Source organism: Calypte anna, chromosome 2, assembly GCF_003957555.1.
Source record: "Calypte anna isolate BGI_N300 chromosome 2, bCalAnn1_v1.p, whole genome shotgun sequence".
Lineage (NCBI taxonomy): Eukaryota > Metazoa > Chordata > Aves > Apodiformes > Trochilidae > Calypte > Calypte anna.
The window spans coordinates 21295691-21320366 of record NC_044245.1 but is presented as its reverse complement, the minus strand read 5'-3'; the positions used below and the strand labels follow the sequence as shown (position 1 = coordinate 21320366).

The 24676-nt window shown below is 40.4% G+C and overlaps 1 protein-coding gene across 1 annotated transcript; it reads left to right on the top strand.

Annotated features, from left to right (window-relative positions):
• Nucleotides 1-13119: 13119 nt before the first annotated feature.
• Nucleotides 13120-22961, top strand: PTER (phosphotriesterase related). The gene is given in 7 exon segments (XM_008492739.1): nt 13120-13201; nt 13204-13291; nt 13293-13454; nt 13456-13537; nt 13686-13692; nt 15684-15954; nt 22742-22961. Coding segments are annotated over 7 exon segments (912 nt in total).
• The last annotated feature ends 1715 nt before the right edge of the window (nt 22962-24676 follow it).

Below are 24676 nucleotides of genomic sequence, written 5' to 3'. Positions count from 1 at the left end.
ACCTGCTCTGCTCTGCTCTGCTCCAACCTGCCCTGCCCAGTCCTGTTCTGGCCTGCCCTGCCCTGCTCTGCCCTGTCCTGTCCTGACCTGTCTTACTTGCTCTGCCCTGCCCTGGCCTGCTCTGTTCTGTCCTGTCCTGCCCTACCCTCTCCTGCCCTGTCCAGTCCTGTCCTGCCCTGTCCAGTCCTGTCCTGACCTGCTCTGCCATGCCCTGTCCTGCTCTGTTCTGTCCTGCCGTGTCCTGTCCTACCCTATCCTGACCTGCTCTGCTCTGCTCTGCTCCAACCTGCCCTGCCCAGTCCTGTCCTGTCCTGTTCTGGCCTGCCCTGCCCTGCTCTGCCCTGTCCTGTCCTGACCTGTCTTACTTGCTCTGCCCTGCCCTGGCCTGCTCTGTTCTGTCCTGTCCTGCCCTACCCTACCCTCCCCTCTCCTACCCTGTCCAGTCCTGTCCTGCCCTGTCCTGACCTGCTCTGCCATGCCCTGTCCTGCTCTGTTCTGTCCTGCCGTGTCCTGTCCTACCCTATCCTGACCTGCTCTGCTCTGCTCCAACCTGCCCTGCCCAGTCCTGTCCTGTCCTGCCCTGCCCTGCCCTGCCCTGCTCTGCCCTGTCCTGTCCTGACCTGTCTTACTTGCTCTGCCCTGCCCTGGCCTGCTCTGTCCTGTCCTGTCCTGCCCTACCCTCTCCTGCCCTGTCCAGTCCTGTCCTGCCCTGTCCTGACCTGCTCTGCCATGCCCTGTCCTGCTCTCCCCTACCCTGCCCTGTCTTGCTCTGCTCTGCCCTGTCCTGTCCTGCCCTGCCCTGTCCTGTCCCGTCCCGTCCTGCCCTGCCCTACCTTCTCCTGCCCTGTCCAGTCCTGTCCTGCCTTGTCCCGCCCTGCCCTGCCCTGCCTGCTCTGCCCTGTCCTGACCTGTCGTACCTGCCCTTCTCTGCTCTGCTCTGTTCTGCCCTGCCCTGCTCTGTTCTGTCCTGCCCTGTCCTGTCCTATCCTGACCTGCTCTGCTCCATCCTGCCCTGTCCTGTTCTGTCCTGACCTGTCTTACCTGCTCTGCCCTGCCCTGTCCTCTCCTGCCCTGTCCAGTCCTGACCTGTCTACCTGCTCTACTCTGCCCTGCACTGCCCTGTCCTGCCCTATCCTGCCCTGCACTGCCCTGTCCTGTCCTGCCCTGTCCTGCCCTGCTCTGCCTTGTCCTGACCTCTTACCTGCTCTGCTCTGCTCTGCTCTGCTCTGCTCTGCTCTGCCCTGCTCTGTTCTGTCCTGCCCTGCCCTGCCCTGCCCTGCCCTGTCCTGTCCTGTCCTGTCCTGTCCTGTCCTGCCCTGCCCTGCTCCATCCTGCCCTGTCGTGTCCTATCCTGTCGTGTCCTGCCCTGTCCTGTCCTGCCCTACCCTCTCCTGCCCTGTCCAGTCCTGGCATGCCCTGGCCTGACCTACTCTGCCCTGCCCTGCCCTGCCCTGTCCAGTCCTGTCTGGCCCTGTCCTGCTCTCCCCAACCTGCCCTGTCTTGCTCTGCTCTGCCCTGCCCTGTCCTGTCCAGTCCTGCCCTGTCCTGCCCTTCCTTACCTGCTCTGCTCTGCTCTGCCCTGCCCTGCCCTGCCCTGCCCTGCCTTGCCCTGCCCTGACCGCCGGGCCACACCAGGCTGTCAAGCACCTGCCGCCCTCCCACCCGGCCTGCTCCGCGCCTCTACCGCCCACTCCTGTCCCCGGGGCCGATCCGCTGCGAGAAGTCCCGCCCTGCCCGCGGGGGGAGCGAGTGGGAGAGAGGGTGGGCGCCGCTCCAGCGGTACAGACCCGTCCCGGCCCTCGTCCGACTTCCGCCCCTTCAGCGGCATGGCCGGGAGGGCCGTGGGCGGTGATTGTTGGCAGTCGCTAGCAGCGGGGCGTCGCGGTGTAGAAGGGAGGCCGTGGCCGTGGGGGGGAGGACGAGCAGCCTGAGACGGGCGGGCCAGCCCTTCATGTCGAGGAGCGCAGGTCGGGGTGCCGGCACTTAGGGGGTCACCGCTTCGCGCGGGTAAGAGCGCTGAGGCGGGGCCCGGGCCGTCCGGGTTGCAGCCTTGGCAGAGGGTGAGAGACGGCCGGAGGGGACCGCGGCAGGGACAGCGGCGGAGACCCGCAGCCTGTCTGCATTCTGAGTGATCAACACCTTCCTCAAAAAGCGTTTCACACGATCGGATGTTAGTTACCAGAGAGCCCCGGCTCAGGCGGGCTTCGCTGTGTGAGTGCAGCTATGCCGCTATTATTAGTGCTGGTATGTAATATTTGTACAGTCGTATCAAGTTAAATATTGGAACTACATCCTCTCTAGTACTCCTTTCTCATCAGTCCCAGAGAGGTGCTCTATGAGGGAATAAATGCTTCAATCCAAAACTGAGACCTTCAAAGCCTGCCTTCAGCTGCCTCTCCTGGAAGCCCCCACAGCCCCTCTGTAAAGTGCTTCCAGAAACACCTAAGCTTGACAAGGTTCAGTAGCAAAGCTCCAGACTTGCCTGCAACTCAGCAAGACAAGAGGACACGGTCTTAAGTTGTGCTGGGGGAGGTTTAGGTTGGATATTAGAAAGAATTTCTTTACCGAAAGGGTGGTCAGGCATTGGAATGGGCTGCCCAGGGAAGTAGTGGATTCTCCATCCCTGGAGATATTTAAAAAGAGACTGGATGTGGCACTCTATGCCATGGTCTAGTAACTGCAACAGTAGTGGATCAAGGGTTGGACTTGATGATCTCTGAGGTCCCTTCCAACCCAGTCGATTCTATGATTCTATGATTCTATGAATTCTTGTTGGGATCCAAACACTGTGCATGAAATGTCTGGCCTGAGATGTGCTGCCCTTTTCAGAATGCAGTTGCAGCAAGTAACCTGCTTTCTCCTTTGCACCTTTCTGGAGAGCTGCATAGAGAGGCCCTCGTTTCTGTGTGAGTAGGGTTAGGAGCTCCTCTGCCAAGTGTGGTTCAGTGCTGTGGTCAAGCCACTGCCTAAGAGTGGCCTTGGGTGTTTAGTAGCCCCTGCAGCAGGTCTTGTGGTGATGTCCCGAGTTGGGACCTGTTGGCGAAGAGCTTAGATGAGCATCTTTTGGCTTAGCAGGTACACGAATATATATATATATATATATATATATATATATATCAAAGAAACTTGTGGATATAATAATTTTTCTTAGGTATGTCTGGTTTTAAGGATGGTATCTTCTGTATGCTAGACACTTGTGCTAACTCTTGAATGAAACAGATTTTTAGCCAGAGGTCAGTTGCTTTTGGAGAAGTGTGTTTTGCTTGTTAGAAGTCCCCTGTACTTTGTACTGTTACTGACACTGACACATTCCCCTGTGCTTTGCACTGGTACATTATTCTATGTTCTCTGTCCTAATATATTCTGTAGTGTTTAAAGGTTGTTGCCTTCTTTCAGCTGTGGGCTGTGTTTTCAGTAATGGGTGAAGCAATGCTTGCAATAGGTAGTTTTGCATCATTTTGTCAGGTACTTTGGCTTGTTACATGAGAGACCACTTAAGTGTCATTTATTATTATGAATGCCTCTCATATTTGGGAATTTAACAGACATAATATTTGCCATCATGTAGCCATCATCAAATGGATTTTTTTAGTTATAATTTAAGGTGGCAACTGTGGCATTCAGATGCTTACTTGAATTTCATCTAGGTGACCAATTCTAACTTATCCAATTAATGAGTGGTGGAGCAGGAACAAGGTCACTGTTTCCCTCCATGGTTAGGGAGCCATCAGCTTGCTCCTCACATATGAAAATCAGTATATGTTGAAACATATGGCACAGACAAGTTCTGTGTTTATCATATGACTGTATCCCTGAACATTACGTGGATTTTATTTCTTATTTCACTTGATGCAGATGTAAAATATTTTTCCATCTTTCAAAACTTGAAAAACTGAAGAAGGCTCATTTTTCAGTATGGTGAAACAAAGACTTCTTAAGGCTTTATGAGAACTGAGAAAGGAGACTTCTGCTTGCATGAGACTGGCCATCTGTCTGGCAGGTGAAGGAGTAGACATCCATCTAGATTGTGTAAACCTAAGGTTCAAGCCCCCAGTTTAATTCAGAGCAATTTTGAACTTGGGTCTTCTGTGTTTCTGGAGAATATACCAGTCATTGCATTGCCAGCTGTATGAGAAGGGAAAGGGAGTATCCCATCCCCCTAGTTCTAAAAAGAAATGTAATGTTTTTCTCAAAACCGGTAGGGTAGGTTTGAAGCTTTCACATCAGTTTCTGGTCACATATTAAAAAACTCAGAATTTTCTAAGCAGTTGCTTTATCTTTGGTATTATAATAATATTTATGTGAGTAATTATCCAAGAAAGGCATTTTACACTGGCAGTGGCTGGGATAGGGTTCTAATGTGTTAACTACTTGGCTAAGAAGAAAGAAGACAGACCACCATTTCTTATATAACAGATTTAAGTAAATCATAATTTTTCAGTTGGATCTCAGAAACATGTAGGATCGCTTTGCTCTAAGGTATTTTGGAACCCTGGGTTTGCATGGACCCAAAGCTACAGTGTATTTCTTGACATAACTTCTCTGGAGGAGGGATGGCCAAAGAAGGATGGTGTGTTCCTTGCTGAGCTACTCTCTCTCTCTCTCTCTCTCTCTGCTCTTTCAGGTTCTCACCTCTTTGTAAAAGGACAATTGTTTTATCCCACGGTTGCCTTTGCCCTGTCTTGAGTCTCTGTAGTGATAAGTGAAAGGAATGTAGCTCTTCCCTGTTTTATTTGCATACCTTCTGGCATTTTCTGATAGGTCTGGAAATCTTCAGCTAGTCTTATTGCTTGAATTCTTGAGAGCTGTGAACTTTATTGTAGGACTTGTCTTGAGTGTTAATAATGTTAGACTAAGATTTTAAAATATTAGAGCAAATCAATAAAGATTAAAAAAAAACAAAACAAAAGAGAAACCCACAACACAGATAATTAATAGTTTCCAGGACAAAGATACTGAGTTTGAATCTTTCTTCTATCTGTGATACAGATACTTCTGTGGTACAAAAAGACAAAACAGTGGGTCTTCAGATTGATTGCAGGTTTTGGTGTATGGTTATTTGCAGTACTGGAAAACTGAATTTATTTCCCTGTCTAAACCTATCACTTCATACTGGCAAAAGTGGTTTTCCGGAAGTCCCTGATTATCCCAGTTGCTGCAGTCTGAAATCTTGATTGAGGCACCAAAGCCTGTCTCCACAACGTTCTTCTCTGTGTTTAGCTTCACAGGCCTCAGTGAATTGGTAAGTGGTGCATTCTGCCACAAAGCTGACCTTAAGGTTCATTCATCTGAATTCTCTAGCTAGTAATGTCTAGTCTTGACCAGGAGGTAGTCATGAATATTGCATTTTCAATTGCATGGATACATGTGGTGAGAAGAATGGTGTCTGTTCCTTGGTGTCTTTGACCTCTGTTCCTTTTTGCTATAGCTTTGTGTGTAAAGATCCATAGGCTGATTTGTTGTGGCTCTTGGTGGTTGTTCTGCACAAGTTAGTAATAATGCTCCATCCAACATGCTTACTGAAATGTTTAAACTCATGTGAAAATATTTAAGCATATGTGACCATCAATAGAAAACCAAGTCAATAATAGTAGTAAGAGTGAACTGATGTGTATGCTTAAGTTTCAAATTTGAAATTTCGAGGGAATGAAGACTGGACACACATTTCTGAAAAACACAAACTTTTTTCCTTTATCATGTTGTCCTAGCAAGAGAGAGTGTGTGCTTGTAGCCCAACGCCCATGAGAGGTAAATGGTTCATTTTAGGCTTTAAGAATACAAGTGCATACATCAGCATGCAGGACTCAGCCCATATTTGCACATAGCGTGATGTGGCTTCAGTCCTGATTTTTGGCCTAAAACCACTACATGTGCATGTAAAACATAATTAATGTAATGCTGGGCCCTAGGGGAGAATTTTTATCTGACCTTTTATCAGAATTAATTTTGGAAGTTGCCCAAATGTAAAATCCCCTGGAGTTCTTCTAAAGGAGATGTTGATGATAAACCTCTCTCAGATCTCTCTGAGGAAGAGAAACTTCAATGTGACTTTGCTCAAAGGACCCTAGGTTTTGAGACCATTATCTGCACAGAAGTAAGGTAAAATAAAAGTCGAATTATATTGTATATTGTGCTTGTAACAACTGAAGTTTAACCAAATTGAGAAACTGTGCAAAGTATTACATACTAAGTGACTTAAATTCTGCCTCTGGGGCAAGTCACTCTATATGCATGCATATGTGGTCATATGCAAATCACCTGTGCTTGCTTTGATCCCAAAGGATATCAAAGGCATACTGTGGAATCAATATGAAAGGCTGCAGTTTGTTCTGGTCTGTTCAACTGTAAGGAAGGAACATGTTTTATGTATATGTGGCTTCAAGCCTAGGTAGAAAGAGACTGTGACCTGCAAACCAGAAGGAGCTGGAAGGTCTGTCTGCTTGCCACTAATTAGCAGTGGAGGGAGTACCACTGTGCAAATTTTCACTTAGCCTTTCAGGTACACATATAAAATCTGTTGTTCTCATTTGCCCGGTTCCTTTCCCCAAAGTGTATTTTTTGGAGTTGCTGAGTGCAATGAAACGATATATTGGTGTTTTGCATATGTGAAATAGTGGTTAAATTACTATTTAATTGACTTTGCCTTTAGGTTGTAAATCATTGCCAGTGCCACTCAAGCAACGTAACTGCTGTAGTGTATGTGCATGCTTATTTTGCTGGGACTTCTGTTTAGTAGGATTATGTAAAGCTTGGCTAGAGTCCTCCTAATTTTTTTGCATCACATGTATTGTAACAATATAATGTAGAGTAACAAGGCAACCAGGTGCCTCTAATTGCCAAGGAGTGGGTGTGAGCTTGTATCAAGTCCAATTGTGCCTGGTTAGGGCAGGCCCCCTACTGAGCATGAGCAGGACCAGGGGGCCAATAAAAGGTGAGGCTCACACCCACAGGGCAGCTCACTCTTGGGCTAGGTAACAAAGAGGTCAGTAGCTCTTTGAGCCCCAGGACTGATCTAGGCTAGTTCCACTCTGTGAGCTATAGACTTAGAGCACCGCTCGCAAGCCTCTATTACGACACCTGGTTAGACCTTGAAGCGCCGATCCCTAAGAAAGGTTTGTCTCGCTACAAGATAAAGTATTACTTCCAGTATCTCTTCTTATTTCTGTAGTGTGAAGGCTTTTTGGTTGCTCAAAGCATATATAGACAACATAGTAAAATACAATATTTAGTGTTTCTTTAAGCTTGGCTTCTTAAGGAAATTTATGTTTCTGAATGGGTTTGGGACAAGAGCTATATTGTTGATAGATACTGTGTTAACCTACTATTCTGACTATCTCCAAAACAATGTGTTTCACAAAAAAAGGTGGTGAGGTAGGGGTAGGTGATGCTTTCTTAATATTTCCCCCAAGAGTTCTCTAGGTTTTGAATCTGTTGGTTAATTTCTACCCTGTCAAGACAATGCAGATATCTGAAATGGTGAGGTTCTTTCTTGCTCTATGAAAATACAGCCACTCAAAGATGAGAAACTTTAGGTGCCCAAATAGGAGCTGCAACATGCAGAGATAGACAGAAATTCTTACAGGAGAGAGGCACTTTAAGTGTCCCTCTCCTCTCTGAGAAGACAAGACATGAAAAATGTCTTGTGTGACACTGAACATTAGGGCACAAAGCATTGCTGCAGTGTGGATGCTCATGGAAATTTTAGTGTTGGGTTTTAACAGAGTGTGAAAGTAGTGAAAAAAGGAAACACTGCCTTTAAATAGAAAAGATTATTTTCCTTGGTGCATTTTTCTGAGTTAACTTGAAGTTCAGTAGATCATGATAACCTCATAGCTTCAGTTCAGGTGAAGAAAAAGACCATTGTCACTTCTCACCAATGTAGATTCTGAAGACATGGGAGATTAAATATGATTTTAATGAGAGCAATCTGCATCCCCTTCAGAGAAACACATCTGCCCTGTCTACAGAAGGGACAGGAATGTGCCCAGAAACCTGTATTTTTTCATAGTACTTTTACTCTATTTTGAGATTCTGTTACTTGGGCAAAATAGCCCAAAATGAATAGTAGGGCTGTGAGTGTGCCCATGCAGGAATATGGTGTCATGGGCTGTTGGAGACTTCTGCAGACATTGAAGCAGAGGGCATTGCTGGTGGAAGGACAGCTAAGATCTGTCTGTCTGTCTGTAGCAGATTCAAGTTCACGCCTGCTGCTGCTCTCACTCAGTTATTAGTAGCAATTAAATCTTCTACACAGCCCCTTGTAGCTGCACTTCCCTGATGCTGTGCATGAGCAATCACGCTTTTTGAAACCAGTGTGTGAGGGAGACATTGGTTTCAGGAGTGTTGGTGCTGTAAGTAGCACCTGTGAATAAATTTTTGAAGAAGGTGAAGTAGATCTGGCACCCATGTCTCAGAAGTAGGAAAAGTTGGTTGTCTGGTGGGGAGCAGAAAGATCCTTGCTGGCAGTATTGACTCCTTCCACCCCATAAACTTCTTCAGAGTTAGCAGAAGCATGGGGGAAGAGAGAAAGAATTTATTTTTTTTAATTCTTCCTGACATAGTCTGCACTTGTTCTCTTACCCTTTAACTGCTCTTCTTTTGTCTAATGTTTTCCCTTGTTGCAAAATGTTTACTTGGGGGGAATAGGGAGATAACACAGCACAGACTAGCTAATGGTGATTTACTACAGATGTGTCATTTATTTCTAATTTGGGGCTTTTCCATGCTCTGTGGAGGTTGCTCTTATTAGAACTGAGTGCTCAGAATGTTTCCTCTGTCTGTAAAAATTTAGCAAACCTGTGCTATGTTACATATCCTAAAACTGCATGGTTATAAAGGAAAGACCCACTTACAATGCCCTTGATGTAACCAGTGCAGGCCTTGTTCCTAGTGACAGCTTTGTTTAACTGTTCTGAATATAACTACCTATTGACCCCTTCTTTTTGCTTTTTTTGTTAATTTTGTGTCACAGCAAGCTGGATTTAGCGTCACTGTAATCTCGCATTGTAATGGCAATAAAGTAATTCCCATACAGCTCTAGAGAGAATCTCTGCTAATACCATTAAATTGTGCTTGCCAAATCAAAACCAATGCACTGTTAGTATGTGGAAACTGTGTTTATGTGATTATAAGGTTTTGGCAATATGAGATTATTTTAAGAAGCAACTAATTCAAACCTAGAGGAACTTCCCATTACAAGACCATTAAAATGACACAATGACTGATGCACAAGTTTCAGATGGCAAAATCAGAAACACAAATCTTGTCATCAGTATTCAGGCAAAACATCTATTGAACTCGGTGGAATTTTTACCAGAGCTAGGAATGCAGTACCATGAACTTTTAGCAGCACGTCTCTTTTCTCTAGGAAAAATATTTACTTCACCAATATTTAATAGCTGGCTAATGGTGAGAGTTGCATTTCATGCACCATACAACTTGTGGTTGCAAAGATTTGTCTAGAAATGTAAAGGTATTGTTTCAAGGCTGTTTTGAAAGAATATGTTTTTGTCATATCTCAAAGCAGTTGTTGTTTTGGGTTTTTTTTTTTATCTGAATATGTAATTTTCAGGCAATACCATTTATTTCTCTGTTTATACAGCATCTAGAGCAGAGAAGCTGTGTTCTATGCCAGAGCACCTTGACAATACCATGGCATCAAAGGGTGAATTTTGAAACCAAAAAACTTGTTATTTCTGGTTAAGAGCCTACCTGTTTAGCTTTTACCATAGGAATCGGCACCTTCCCCCCTCCCCTCAGACTGAGTTAAGATCCAGTAAATATGATTCACATGTCTTATGTAGGGCCATCTGAAATATATTTGTGTTTTCCAGGATTGTTTCTTGGCTCCCTCCATAGTCCATGGAAGGAGGCCAGAATTACAGAGGATGACTTGTCCTGTTCAATTACAAACATTCAAAACATGCCCAATGAGTTGCCCATGGATATGTCTTTCCATATCCCCTGTGAAAATGATCTAAATTATTATTCCACAGAAATATAAGTCATTTTAGATGGCTAGATGAGCTGATATGAACTGAATTTCTTTCTTGATGTTTGAAAGAAGAAACTTTCTCAGAAGAAAGGTCTGCGTAAACCATGGCATGCAAGTCATTAGAAAAGCACATGAACATTGATTTCTGTAGCAGTGTATACAAGCTTACATTAAACAGCGGTCCTTAATCCTTTTAAAAGCTGTTTGCAGATAAAATCTGTTTTAAAGACACTAATTAGGTTCTGGTTCCATCAAGTGTCTGTGTAAAATGACAGCAAGATATCAGGATGGTGGTTTTAAAAATAAGTTCAGTCGCAGGTTCTTGGCTGTCTTTATTTTTCACAATTTTTTTCTTAAAAGCATTGGCTTTCTACTAACTGTGCTAGTAAGCAGGCACAGACATTAATATTAATCGTACTTTTCATATAGATAAAATTAGACCTGCTTCAAATGTGGTTTTGTCAGTTTCAGTTTTTGTGGTACTTCTATTTACAAAAATCATTGGCCTCAATGGAAAGGTTCAGTAGTAGACACTGGTTCTGTGAACTCTGTATGTGTGCTATAATCTGCAATCTAGAGGCTAGATCATCATATTGGTATCTGCTGCAAGAGGATCCTGTTATTTTTAAATGTTTCCTGCTGCTGTAAATGAGAAGATGGCAGCCTCAGACTGTAAGATCTCACACACAACCATAGGTCTTTGCAGTGGTCAGGCCAAATTAGTTGAGGGTAATCAAAATTATCTGTGTCAGAAAGGAATTAGTGGGAGCAAATTTTGAAGTAATTTTTAAATCAAAGTAGTAATCTTAAAGTGAGAAAAAATTCACCTTCAATTAGACTGCCCTTTTTGACTAAATAGCAAATAACTAAAAAACTGAAGGTGAGACTTGTTAAGGATATAGGCTGCGATCGCTTTGTGTCAAGCCTTATCAAAAGAGCTTCAATACTTAGATATCTAATTATTTTAAAAATATTTATATATGTGTTCTCCTAACATCAAAGACTGATTTGAAAGTTGTTAATGACACGAGATGTTAACCACGAGGAAAGAAAAGTGTTTCTAATGCAGAGTAGCTACCACTCCTTATGCTTTCAGGGTTCTACTGAATACCCCAGTGTGTGTATATATATGCATATATATTTAAGGCTAAGGTAATGCAGTTGTCTTAGAATTATTTTAATTCTTTGCCATGCATGTGAGAATGACTCTGATCATTGAACTATCTCCACAATAGTAGCTTGCTCTATAGAGCACCAGCTTTCTTCAAAGATAGCATTAATGACTGGGTTGGACAACTTAATGGAATTGTAGCTAGCAGCAGCTTCTGACTGAGACAGGTATTTTGCTTTTAATTATTTGCTCAAGAATAATATTTTCTGAAATCATACACTTAATTTATTTGGCAAAAATAAATTATTCTATTAATCAGACAGCATTCTGTTCTCTGAGAGTAATTATTGTTCTGCCTTCTCAAACAAGCCAACACACTACTCTAGAAATGAAATTCATAGAACAGTTCTTCCTAAGACTGCTTTTACACAAGGCAAGCAAAGAGAGTCAGTTCTTTCTCTTCCTTACAGATAACCAAGTTTTCTTATTAAAATAACTGCCTTCACTACAGACCTCACTAGGCAGGTGGTGACTGCCTTTTGCAGGGGCTGGGTCACTTTTGTACATTGGTACTCTGAAAATGACTTCTTGTGAGATGAAAGTGTCCCCAAAGAGATCTTGTACCGTTTGATATGTAGAGTTCAGTGCCCTTCACATTTCAGTTTTTCTATCATCCTGGTAGATTAACTTTAGCAGTTAAAAGGAAAATGTCCTCTGAGGGCTTCACCAGTAACAAACCCCTGTTTATGATATTACTCACTAAAGGCGAGACAGAAATGGGAAAGACCTCTCTCTTTAATCAATAATGCATGCTCTAGTTAGTCCTGTCCTCTGGACATGATTAAACATGTAGTTTGTTTCATAACTCATGATTTTGGTTGACTAGGGATTATAACTACATATCCTCAAGCCTTTGCAGCTACCATCGGGAAGATCTAACATGAACTGTGTAGTCAGCTATGTTTAATGTTAATATGGCAAATAAATTAAAAGAACACCCCTACCTCCAAAAGATAAAAAATACCCCCAAATTCCAATGGGCAGAACTGCAGCTAATTGTAATCTGTAGTGAGTCAGGTGAAATTTATACAGGGCATACACCCTTTACAGGAGCCAACTGCAGACAGAGCCTCAATGTGATCTGTCACCACTCAACAGAAGTTTTACGAAATTACATTGCTTACTTAAAGATGAAGAAAAAGGTCTCTTAGAGGCTGAGCCACATAAATTGTTAGCTTAAGGTCTGTTCTTAAATGGTGAAATGTTTGGCCAGTGAAGCTGATGGGAAAAACATTGGCTTCTTCCCCTCTAGGTGGGAGCCACTCAGTGTCTTTGGGGACTGTTGTCAGCTTGGTGGAGTTGTCCTTGGCTGTTCCAGAGCTCCAGAGTGCAGCTTGCAGGAGAACCTAAGCCTCTGTTGAAGACTAAGGAGCTGATGATCACCCCCATCCCAGCATTCCTCGTACAGAGAAGCAGACAAAATGCCCAAGCACAGACAGCTTCCCCCATGCAAGAGGGACAGTTAAGTCTTGGAGGACACAGATAAATAAAATGAACATACCAGTGAGGAATACTCAGTCTTGGTGCCAAGAATGTTCATCTGGTGGCTCAAGCTGACAAAAATTTGACAGCTGTTGAACAGCAGAGAATCCTAAATGAACACACAGTGGTTGTTATTAAATAGGAAACATTTATCTTAGTGTAATATTGACTATAGCATAATAAATGATGATTTCCCTATACTGAAATATGGTATTTCAGCACTGCTAGAGTACTGATACAAGCACAGTTAAGTAAAAAATAAAAGCTTTGAATTTCATATTGACCACGCTACTGGAAATAGCATTGGGAAATTTTCCAGCAAATGCACCCTGCATGCAGGTACATGTGTGAGAGGAGGGAATTCAGAAATTCTGTAAGAAATGTTTGCTTCATCTGAAATGAGTTTGTTTCCTTTCTTCTTCCTTCTCAAACTCCTTCAATCTGATTTTTTTTTTCCTGTTGCTGAAGAAAAATGCCTTCCTTGAGAGGGAGAGCACAGACTGTCTTGGGCCCTGTGGATACAGACCACCTTGGCTATACATTGACTCATGAACACTGAACTACAGCAGCTGGTTTTGCCCACCTTCTCCAGGCCAAGAGCCTCTGTCTGAGGGGCCCACTGAGGTGAAGAATTTGTTTTGGATTAAAAAATCCTTATAGCCATAAAAAAAATCTTCTTTTGCATCAGGAAACAGATGCTGTGAAGGAGGAGCTGTTGCATTTTAAAGCAGCAGGTGGTGGAACGATCGTGGAAAACACAACCACAGGAATTGGTCAGAATATGAATACTTTGAAGAAACTTGAAGAAATGGGTTCATATCATTGCTGGGGATGGGTTTTATGTGGATTCCACTCATTCTTCTCAAACACAGGCCATGACAGTGGAACAGGTTAGTCCTAACTATTGCCTCAGAGTCTCTCTGATGAATTATCCCTGTGTGAGTCAAAGTTGGTGAAAAGTTACAGCAGAATAGGTGAAATCTAGAAGATGTCAATATGAAAAAGATTGGGAATAGTATTAGTGCTTGTGTGTTTCAGCTCACCAGTGCTAGCTGTGTGTGCTGGGATTATCTGTCAGCATTTCCAATTCTTAAGATCTTGTTTTCTCTCAGGGATTTGTTATAATGCAACAGTAAAAAGAAAGTGAAGTACTTCATATGTAGGCATCTGCTGCAACACCAGTTATCCAGTTCTTTTTACAGTTTTAAGGAAGGAGTATATCCCTTCTGCTTCTTGTCTCTCTTTCTTCCTAATTGCTTCCCAGTGAGATTGCACAGAATTATTGTAAAAAGTGTAAATAATTTCAGTATTTATATGAAAGTTGTGAATAATGGCTCTGCTCAGGCTGGCTAATATCTATCTCTCTTTTCCACCATTTGTCCAGACTTTTCAGGGCAGAGTCTACATCAAATTTTATGGTGCCTAGGACAATGTGACCAAAGTCCCTAGGTACTCCTATTATTAATAATTATTCATTCCTCTTTTTGTGATGTTAGGGAGAGGAGGGAAAGGAACCCTCTAAGGCAGGAGGATGTGACTGTGGATGATTGGAGCTCATGTGACAAGACAATTTACAAATGAGTCAAATTTATTTTAAAAATCAATGGTCAAAACTTAAGCAATTGTATTGTGATACAGCAGCAGTGCGAAGCTACACTGGACCTAAGCTGGCCCAAGCTGTATAAGACAGTACTAGTTTTCCTAAATCATCTCGAATCACTTGAAATTTGATACAAATAAATTTTTTGTGGCAAAGATTTCCCTCCTGTATTTAGTGGACTGCTGGAGACCTGCAGATTTCTGTACTCATAAGATAAATTGTACTTAATCCAGTCCAAGAAGGCAACTGTTTACTTAGAAAGGGTTGTGCAGTGACTGATCTGTGATAACCAGTGGTTCCTCATTTGCCAGTGAATTTGATGTGATGATGATATTTCCTGATTAAGTACAGGCAAATTGAATATTTTGTGGCCAGCCCTTGCTGAGCGATTTAGCAAGACGAAGATGTTTCTGCAGGAGAGATGTTCTTAAGGATGGGAGTTAATTCTTTACCATAGGATAAAGTGTCATCCAGAAGCCTGCTGTAAATTGGAATAGATTAGGATGATTTTGCATGGAGATTGATCTAGCAGTATGTTGAGTGAGGCTATTGAGGACACAATGTATGGAGTATGGATAAGTTACAGTTTTCTTGGTACAGGATTTCTCAGTTTCCTAAATTAGCTTGCAAATCTTCCTTCTTCCTTTGTTCACCTTACTCTTCCATGAAATAAGGATTTCCCTGAAGTTCAGGGCCACAGAGTTAGAAGGTCATCATCAGGGTCATTTTTGTGCTCTGAGCATATTCTGTAAGATGTGACTTATTCCATAAAAGAAAAATTAAAGCTATTATAACAAACTGCTTTTATTGGGAGATTCTGATGTCTTTTTTGCTTATGAATATTTTAAAAGAAAGCTAATTTTGATCCTGTAAGTTTGTCAGCTGAGTTTTGTTCTTGTAGTTATAAAAATCATTGGAGCTCATTTCATTTTATGTCAGCATTACCATAAGCAGGATTTGTCTTATACTTGTTTCTTCAGGATCTTTGCCAGAGTTTCTCCCTTTCCTGTCTGAGTGACAAGGTTTCCTTATTCTCTGAGCCCTTGTTTTGCAAGAAATTGAATTGAATTGTTTTTGGAGCCAGTTCAGGAGTGCAAGGCACAGGCTTCATGCTGAGCTAACTTGGTCTTTTTAAAATAAAAATTATCTTCAGGCTAAATCAGTGTTCAAAGTTTATGTAGACCAGCTTTGGTCTCAATAACTGTGTGAGTGGATACTGTTAAATTTATTTGCTTAGTGTTTATTTCAGTCACAGTGAATAGTTGCTATGATGTTAGTTGACAGAAACCAGGTTTTAACTGCAATATTTTTACACACCCATCTATTAATTATGTTCAGAAAAACCTCAGGAGTATACTAGCACAGTGTCCATAGGCCCAGTTTAAACAGGAATAGAATTAACAAAAAATATAATTTTTCTGTTCTCTACCTTACAGGAATTACTGTTGATGTGCTACTCGATGGAGCAGCCAGGACTAATGTCAAGTGTAGTGTGGTGGGAGAAATATGTTGCTTCTGGCCTTTGACTCTGAGTGATCACAGAGTGCTTCAGGTAGCAGCATAGGCTCAGTCACAGCTCAGGTGCCCATCCCAGCAGGATCCATCCTGCCATCTTGGCAGGAACAGTGATTCACCTTTCCAGATTATCCACACTCTTCAGGAATCTGGGGCTAATATTTCTAAAACAGTCATGTCTCAACTTGACAGGTAAGCAGCCTGTCAGTGTTGCCACAATCCACTGGGGTCTGGGAGAACTCCTGTACAAACACCTAGGTTTCAGATGTGCACTTAGACCACAACATGAAGAATTACCTTCAAGTTTACTGACTCAAAAAATATGAAACTGCTTATATAGAGCTTGATCAGCTTCCAGCTTTAGTCAGGATCAGCTTTTAGGTTCACATTGCTGAAGAGATTTAGAGATTTTAAACGCTCTCTTTACAGGTCCGGGGGCAAGATTAGGAATAACTGTAGTCACATTTTCAAAAAATGGGGACTCCGTTAGTTCAAATCACTGCATTTACAAAGCATCGGACACTGAGCAACTCTCACCGAATTGGTGGGAAGCTGCTGGGCTTTCATAGTTTTTGAAAACTGGGCTACTCTTAGGGGCCTGACCAAAGTCTCATACTAATGGTTAGCTCCCTGATTTGGCTGGAAGCCAGATCTTTACAGTTCTGCTACCAGACAGAAAAAATATTGCCTAAAAAGAAAATAGTTGAGTTTTGAATAGTTCTTAGCACAGAACAGAGCTAACTTTTAGTTTCCTTGAGAGCAAAATCCAGGAGCCTTACATCAGATGTGGAGAGGAATTACAGTGCTTTTCTCTCTCTGTTTTAAAAAACACAGCCTCAATAACCAAATCAGTTTTGTGTGACCTTGTACTACCATGGTGAGCTGGAAAATGTCCAAGCATTGATTAGTTTGCCAGTTGCTGAATAATGTAGACTACTTGTGGTCATATGATTCTAAGCAATTGGATTGTTTGCTCTCCGTGTGAGTTTAAGACAAGCAAAAGCACTGTGCTCCAGATTTCTAGCAGTTTCAGACTTTAAGAGCTTGCAAATTCAGCTGCAGGTGGTTTGTATTCACACAGCCCTATGTTTTTACTTGGGGAATTTAGAAGCATAAAAATCAATGCCAAAAATTTTATGTATATTTGATAATATATAAATTATATGGGTTTTCTTTCTGTACTTACCTGCATTCCAGCTATATTTTTCTCTCATTTTTAAAGAAAACTGATTACTTAAAATCTTGCTGTGAGAGAGGACTGAGCAAGCTGCAGGTGTCAGTGATTCTGTAGCCATTGTGATACAACATAAACATCCAGTTATGTTTTTTTTTCCTTAATATGCTGTTGTAAATCACTGAATTCTGTGATTTATTGGCTGAAAATAAGCAATATAGGTAGGAAAACAGTCAAAGCAGAGGTGCAGTTACACTAACAGCCACTGATACACAATATGACATTTACTTATACTTCTATCATTACTTTCACACATTCAGGTTGGCACTTGCTATAACATAAGACTCTAAATGGCTGTGAAGATTGGCTTTGCAATACACATTTAACATTTTAATTCTCTTCCAGTGAATCCATGTGAGAGCATCTCCGTCTCTTTAATGTGAGATAAATGTGTATACAGCTCCATAGGTATATACATAGCTCATGTCTGCTTTTGATACTGACAAAATGGTAGCTTTCAGGTGGATTTACAGTCAAATGATAGAACTAAATTGCTGGCTACCATATTTTGCAGTTTAGCACCTTAGAACAAAAGGCAGCGAGTGTCCATAGTTAAACCAGGCTGTAGATAAAGGCTGGGAAGCAAAAACTATTGAGTCTTGGCTTTGGCCATTTATTGGAGAAAAAGCTTACAAAGATATCTTAATGGAGATCAACAATCATTGACTTTTGTTAGAAGATTAACAACAACTGTTATGAATGCCTGTTTGATAATGATTCGGTGGGTGTCCTTGCAGTGATTTATAGATGAGGTCCACACTACAAGATGCCCAATGTCCCCCTCTCCTTTTTCGTGCTGCTCAGGGACACTTGTTGCCCAAACACCAAATTCCAGCACTGAGATTATCGATTTGAATTGGGAACTGCTGCTGCTGCATGCCTGTGGCCCACCAGGTCACCCAGTGGCTGGTGAAATAAAGTTCTCCTGCTTTTAGTTAGGACAGAGCACCCAGAAGCACAATAGTAACAGTAGTTTTCAAATGAAATTGGTTTGGTTGTGGTCTTGAAATACGTTGTTGGGTGGTTTTTTGCCACCTGTGCAGGTATGAATACTCCTAGCTACTCTTTGTGAACTGAGCAGGGCTGGATATAAAATAACCTGTTCTCTTGCTCTGTGCTTTCAAAACTCATTTGGTAATAAATGTTCAATCTCTGTAAATTGTAACATTTATTTTAAAATAACATTTTTATTAATTATAGTTGGCAAGTCTTAGACTCCTGCTGATGGCAGACTTGTGTGAACAACGAATTTCTTTCTCTCAATCCATCTGTTCCTCCTACTTGATGCTGTTGTTAAGTCATAATATTGAATTTTTGACATCAGTAATTTCCATAGCAACAGACTGTGATGTAATTGTATAGTGTAAAATTGCTTTGTAACATCAATATCTGTAATAATTTAAAAAAAAAAAAATTAAGCTGCTGCCTGTTCGTTAGCTATCCTGTTCTTGAGGAAACTTGGGTTTAACTTCTATTTAAAAAAAATATTTTGTGGTTATACAGATAAATTAACGTATCATTTGAGTGTTTTTGTTTCCTTTGGATAGCTTTACTCTTGGCAAAAATGTTTCAAATAAAAAAGTACTCAAGACAGCTCTTTTTTCAGTTGACATTCTTTCATGAATGAGTGATGGGTTTAGTAGCTCTGTTCCTTCACTTTTCAAATCTTCTGCAAAATCCACATACCAAGTGCTCACATTGCATTATATATTTTGGTCAAAGTGTTTCCTTAAGAAGTTCTGGCCAGATCCCAGTGCAAACAATGATATATTGCTGGTGTAATGAAAATCTAGAAACATCATTGTACAGAATGGAAAAAAAAAAGACAAAGTTGTGTATTACTGGTGTGTGATGGATGGAACGAACCCTGGATGTAGCTGTCTTTTGGGAAAGTAAATCTGTCTTGTGTAAGTAATCCATTGTACTTTTTTTGGTAAATGTCACTATGAATTAACCTCCTCCTTAAATGTCCTTCCTTGTTAGGTTGTCTTGTTGAGAGGTTTAATGATATCAAAAGTAAGTAACTTTCCTGTTTCCATTTAATGATTATCATAAATGTTTTCATTATTTCATGAGGCAAGAGTTGGTTTTATTTTGGTGTTTTTTAATGCATAATGTTCCAGATGAATGTGAAAAAGACAATTCTGTGTATCAGCTTAAGGTGCATGTGTCAAACAGGAGTCCTATTGTTCAAAAGATGAATTAAATCTTAGATTATTGGTTATATTCCTTGCAAGTGGGTATTTACAAAATACGTATCCTCATACCATGAGTGTTTTCTTTCCTTTCTGTTACAAAGCTGACTTTATGTTATGTACCTTCTGCAGGACTATATTTGATACAAAGAAACTTCTGGAATTCACTAAAATAGGATGATATCTAGAGTATGACCTGTTTGGTACAGAATTTCTTCGCTACTGGTTCTATCAGGTATCTGCTTCCATAGTTTAAGCTATAGCATTGCTATTGACAAATTAATATTATTGGTACTTGTTTTAAAGGGACCACAGCATAATTCTGCTTGCTTCTCAAAATTGATTTTTTTCCCTGCTGACATAATTTTTTTGTTTCTGTTGCTGTCATGTCTTTAGGGCAACATGTATAATTTCTTCTATCTGCAAAGAAATATTTAGAATCATAGTGCTGTAGAAAGCTACTTGAGAAAAATATCGAGCTTTTTAAACTTAATTCACAGTCCTAATTCCATGCTGACTTGGTTGAATTTTATCATTTACTGCATATATATAAACTACAAAAAAAGAAAAGGCTGGAGATACAGGACTTAGGGTTTGGCTTTTGTTTGAAGCATAGTACTGAAAAGCTAATGCTGCTGCTAAGAGTCATCTGAGACTGCTACATTTTGTTATGAATGCACCAACTGGGCAAAACTCCTGGGTTGTCTTGGATGGATTTGACCCATGCTTCCAATCTGGAAACCAGACTTTTGTTCTTCCAAGCACTTTATCACCTCTCCTCCCCTCTTTCCTTCCGACCTTTCTCTTATTTGAAGGGTGAGATTCCTGTCTCCTCAGAACTCCCATACTCCTCACACTCACAATGTGAAAATATTGGCCCTGCTGGCAGGATACCTCTTGTCTGCTTCTCATCAGCACATGCAGTCTCAGCTCAGCTGTGCAGCAAATCTGTTGTGCTTTGCTAACACAAGGTTTTGCCAAGGAGATGCACTCCGTGCAGAAACTGTCTGAGAGATGTAGGATCAGCTGGGCATGGGCTTCTCACTCTATCCAGAGGTGTGATTCTCCTGGGCTATTCGTCCACAGTGTTTATGGGCAGTGAAGCAGCAGGTTTTTAAGAGGTGGGGTGTCTTTTTTCATTCCATAGGCAGAAACAATTCTTGTCTTTGAGAAAGATTTTATGATCAGTAATCCCTGATTAAATAACTTTCTAGCTCTCACTTATATTTTGGATATTGCTTTCCTGCCCTTCCTTGTCAGATTAGCCTCAAGAATTTTCTTCTGTTTTCAGGCTGTTCTCTTAAGAAGGTGATGTTGTAACTATTATACTTACCGCCAAGTGTTTGTTACTGCTTTTCACACTAGAAATCATTCCTCTTTCAGACTCTCAGTCTTGGACTCAGTATTTTAACCTGCTGCAATGAATCTGCAGTTTTCACATTTCAAATGGGTAAAGTTGCTTCTTTCCCCCATGCCTCCTCCCTTCTTAGCACACAGAGAAACACCCTGAGGAATATGTGTAGAGGAATGGACTGTGCCTTGGTTAACAAGTGCTTGTCCAACCATGGCAAGTTTTCATTACATCCAATGTATTTCCTCAGCCACTGATACCTCTCCTTAAAGCCTCTGGCTTTTGAGTATTTTTTGCAGCAGGCTGTTCATACAAATAAAATACAAAATTTTTGTGTTCTCATTGTATGATCTGATTATGTGCTCTTGAGTCAGAAGTGCCATTAAATGGATTTTGTTAGGTTTCTGTTGCATCAGCATTGGACGCATTATGACAGTGGCACTTTCCTTGAGTTATTTGTTTTGCACTTTTTTTTTTTTGGTCAAAAAGCACCAGAAAGGTAGAAATCAAATTGACCTTTAAATATGATGATGAAAATATGAAATATGTAATACATGTTTGTCTTGTCTAATTCAAAACATAAACTTCTGTAGTCATGCCATACATTCCCAAATACAGTTCAGCTGTGTATGAACCTACACATTTTTGCTGTAATCAACTGCCAATGAAAGAAAAAGAATTTAATTTTTCAGGGACAGTTTTTCTTTGAGTCAGAAGCAAGTACTAACTAAACTTACAGGAATGAGCAAAAAGCAGCAATGAATATGGAATATGAATGGCCATATGCCTTCCCCACCCATGAAATTAAACCAAGTAAGAAAGGAGATAATGCTGAGATTATTAACTTAGTCCCTTCAGGGCCATTACTGGTTGGCTTGTGGTCTCTGTATTTCAGGCTGAGGAAGATAATTGTAGTACACATAGTGTTGTGCACTGTATGGCACTATTTATGCTGGTTTTATGAAAGATGCTCATTTTTTACCAAGCTCTGTCCTACTTGACTTCTTAGTGCTGCCTGTATTGGTTTGCTTCTACTACAATATGTATCCTCAGAACTAATTGTAACAAAAACTTGACAGGAAGGGATTTCAGATATAGTGTGGTTACTTACAAAACTAGCATTTGCTTTCCTGCTGATCAAAGCACAGTCAAGAAGGTAAGAATTAGAATTCCACAGGGAAAATGAGAATTTCACTGGGAAATGATGGAATTGCTGCCTCCATGAGGAGCAAGCACTTTCCAGGTCTGCTCTATCCATCTCTGCAACTTAATGCTACAGTCTATTGCCAGACTAAACTGAAGCTTAGTGGGGAACTTAACAGTCATGCAATACAGACACCTACTGAATAAATTCTAAAAATATTATCTGAACAAGATATTAAGGTTTCCAGAGTGAAATATAGGACAGAAGGACTTGTAGCAGACTAGTTACAACGGAGTAATGAGAGGGATTACTTCTTTTTCAAAAGTGACTTGTCATTTTGCCAAGTCTGTTTAGCTGGGCTGACAAATTAACTCTCTTTTTTTCTGAGAATATGCTAGCACTGTGCAATACCTGTCTTATTTATCTTGTTTAATGAATACCTTTGAAATGTGTTTGGATTGTAATTGTCTATACAGAATATAATGCTGAAAACTTAAAATTTTTATTAACCTGGTATGCTGAACAGGAATTAATTAAAGATATGAAAGTATTTGTATAAGTAAGACAGGCTTCTTAAAGGACCAGTCATACACAGAATTTGGTCCTTGACAAATGTAATGTAATGGGACTGGCTTTTTGACAGCAGGAAGAGCTATCTCCATTAACTGATTGTGTGGAAAAGGAGTTTATGTAGGAAATTATTACTTACTCATGTATATAAAATCTGTGTCCCATGCTTGGTGGTGCTGAAGGTCTTTTAATTCCTCTGTGGGCTTAATGGTACTGGGAATTCAAAGTCATGTGTCAGCTGAAAACTTTTCCACGTCCACTTTGAGAAGTGTGGTGGTACGTATTCAGAGATGGTTTTGTTCATTCAATAAAGTAAGTACTTTAATTCCAATTAAATATAAGGAAAATATCTTTTGAGTACCAAAAAATAATTATTTTCAGTTATAATGCAGTCCAGCTGTACATTAATGTAAGCAATGTAAATCCTGCTCAGTTCTGTGCTACTGCAGAACCTTTCACTGAGGAGTTGATTTTTACTTTTGCAGGATTTGTGTGCTGATCGATGGAGGCTGTGAAGACAGAATTCTGATTGCTTATGATGTGCATGCTAAAAATAGATTGATGAAATATGGAGGCCATGGATATTCACATATCCTTAGAAATGTAGCTCCTAAAATGCTAATCAGAGGCATATCTCAAGATAAAATTGGTAAAACATTTCTAGCAAATCCAAAGCGGTGGCTGACTTTTAAGCAGGAATATTAATAAATATTCCTATTTCATAGGGAAGGTTGATAAAATTTAGATTTCTTTCAAGAGAACAGTGATTTTTAAAAAATATTTTCAGACAAATGGGAAGTTATTAAACAAACTGATTATGACTTTTACTTAGAACAACAAAATTAGTTATTTTCTCTGCCTTTTCTCTGTTCTGAAAGTCTGCTTATTGGTGATTTACTGGATATCTGGATATAAATCTAACTGCACAATCATTTTGATTGAAATGTTAAAATAATTGTTTCTGTAGAGTGATATAATGCTATTATTAAAAGTTAGCAAAAAATGTTTTTGATGCATCATCTGGACTTCAAAGGAAGTAACAGTTTTCAATTAAATTCCCCTTCACCAGTGGGAGTGATTTTAATCCTTGTAATATTGGCTATCTTCTAATTATCCTTACATTCTTCAAATAATGCTTAAGAAAAGGTCTGGAACTTTTAGTTAGCTCCCATAGACAACAGAAGGCCAAAGAAATCTCAGAACATGTAGAAAATATATGGAAAAATGTGTTATCAATAAAGCAATTTGATGACCTCTTAAAATATATGCAGTATTATTACAAATGTGTTTTTTGTAATTTACACCGATTTCTTATCCTGAATCTTTGGAATCCAACAGCAATTTTGTGAAACTTCAGGCAGACCACTTTCTTTTTGTAAGGATGCAACACCAAAAGTCAAAATATATTACATAATACAGTTTTAATGAGTTGCAATAGTTATAACAAAGGTTGTGATAGAAGTCTTTACAAATCAGTATATCAAGATATGATGAAAAATGAAGAAATGATTGCCTTATATTTTTTTTTTTACATGAAGTATGTTCTTAGCTCTTGTCTAACTTTAACCAGGGCAGGTGATTTATCAAAAAGGATGGTCTTAGCCAGTAGCAGTGATAGCCTGATTTTAAAAGCTTCTTCATATTTGACCATATACGTCTTTTAATGTTGAGCTTTTCTAATAAATGCTTTTAGTAAATATGGATTGCTAGTTGTAAATGATCTCTAGCTTGGTACTTTACTGTTTGACACTGTAGAAAATTTCTAGCTACCCTGCTGTTGTGAGTGCACTAAACAATAAAAGCAACAGTGGAACAAACAGACATGAAGTCAGTTACACATCTGTTATTAAAATACATTACCTCGTAGAAAAAAAAACAAACCAAGAGTACTCACTACCAATGTACAGATGTAGGTTGGCACTTTGTCATGAAGTAAAAGTGGTAACCATTCTGCTGAGATAATTCACAAGCAGCACAACATCACTTTTTAAGTCCCAGATGAGTTAGACTGGTGATCCTTTCAGTCAGTCTAAACTAAACTTGGCATTTATTTTGAATTGGCCAACTCAAAACAGAAACAGAAAGTGTAAGCTTTCTGTTTAAGAAAAGCTTCACTCATTCAAACAAGATTTTTAGGGAGTTGTAAAATCTTCATTATACTGAGTAGCCTGTAGTAGCTTATACTGAGAGTAGCACTGAAGAGCTTTTTTGTCACGGTGGCAGACACCTTCAACTTTTTAGTGCAGATAAATCTGAGTTTTACCCATAGTACATTAGACAAGGTTGCTTGAGGCAAATTACATAAAATAGAAATTCTAGGGGTAGCCTCTATTACTCTTCAACCATTTATAGGAATGTAAAAAATAAATAACATAACCAACTGTTCTAAGGAGATAGTAAATTATCTTACTAAAAATTAG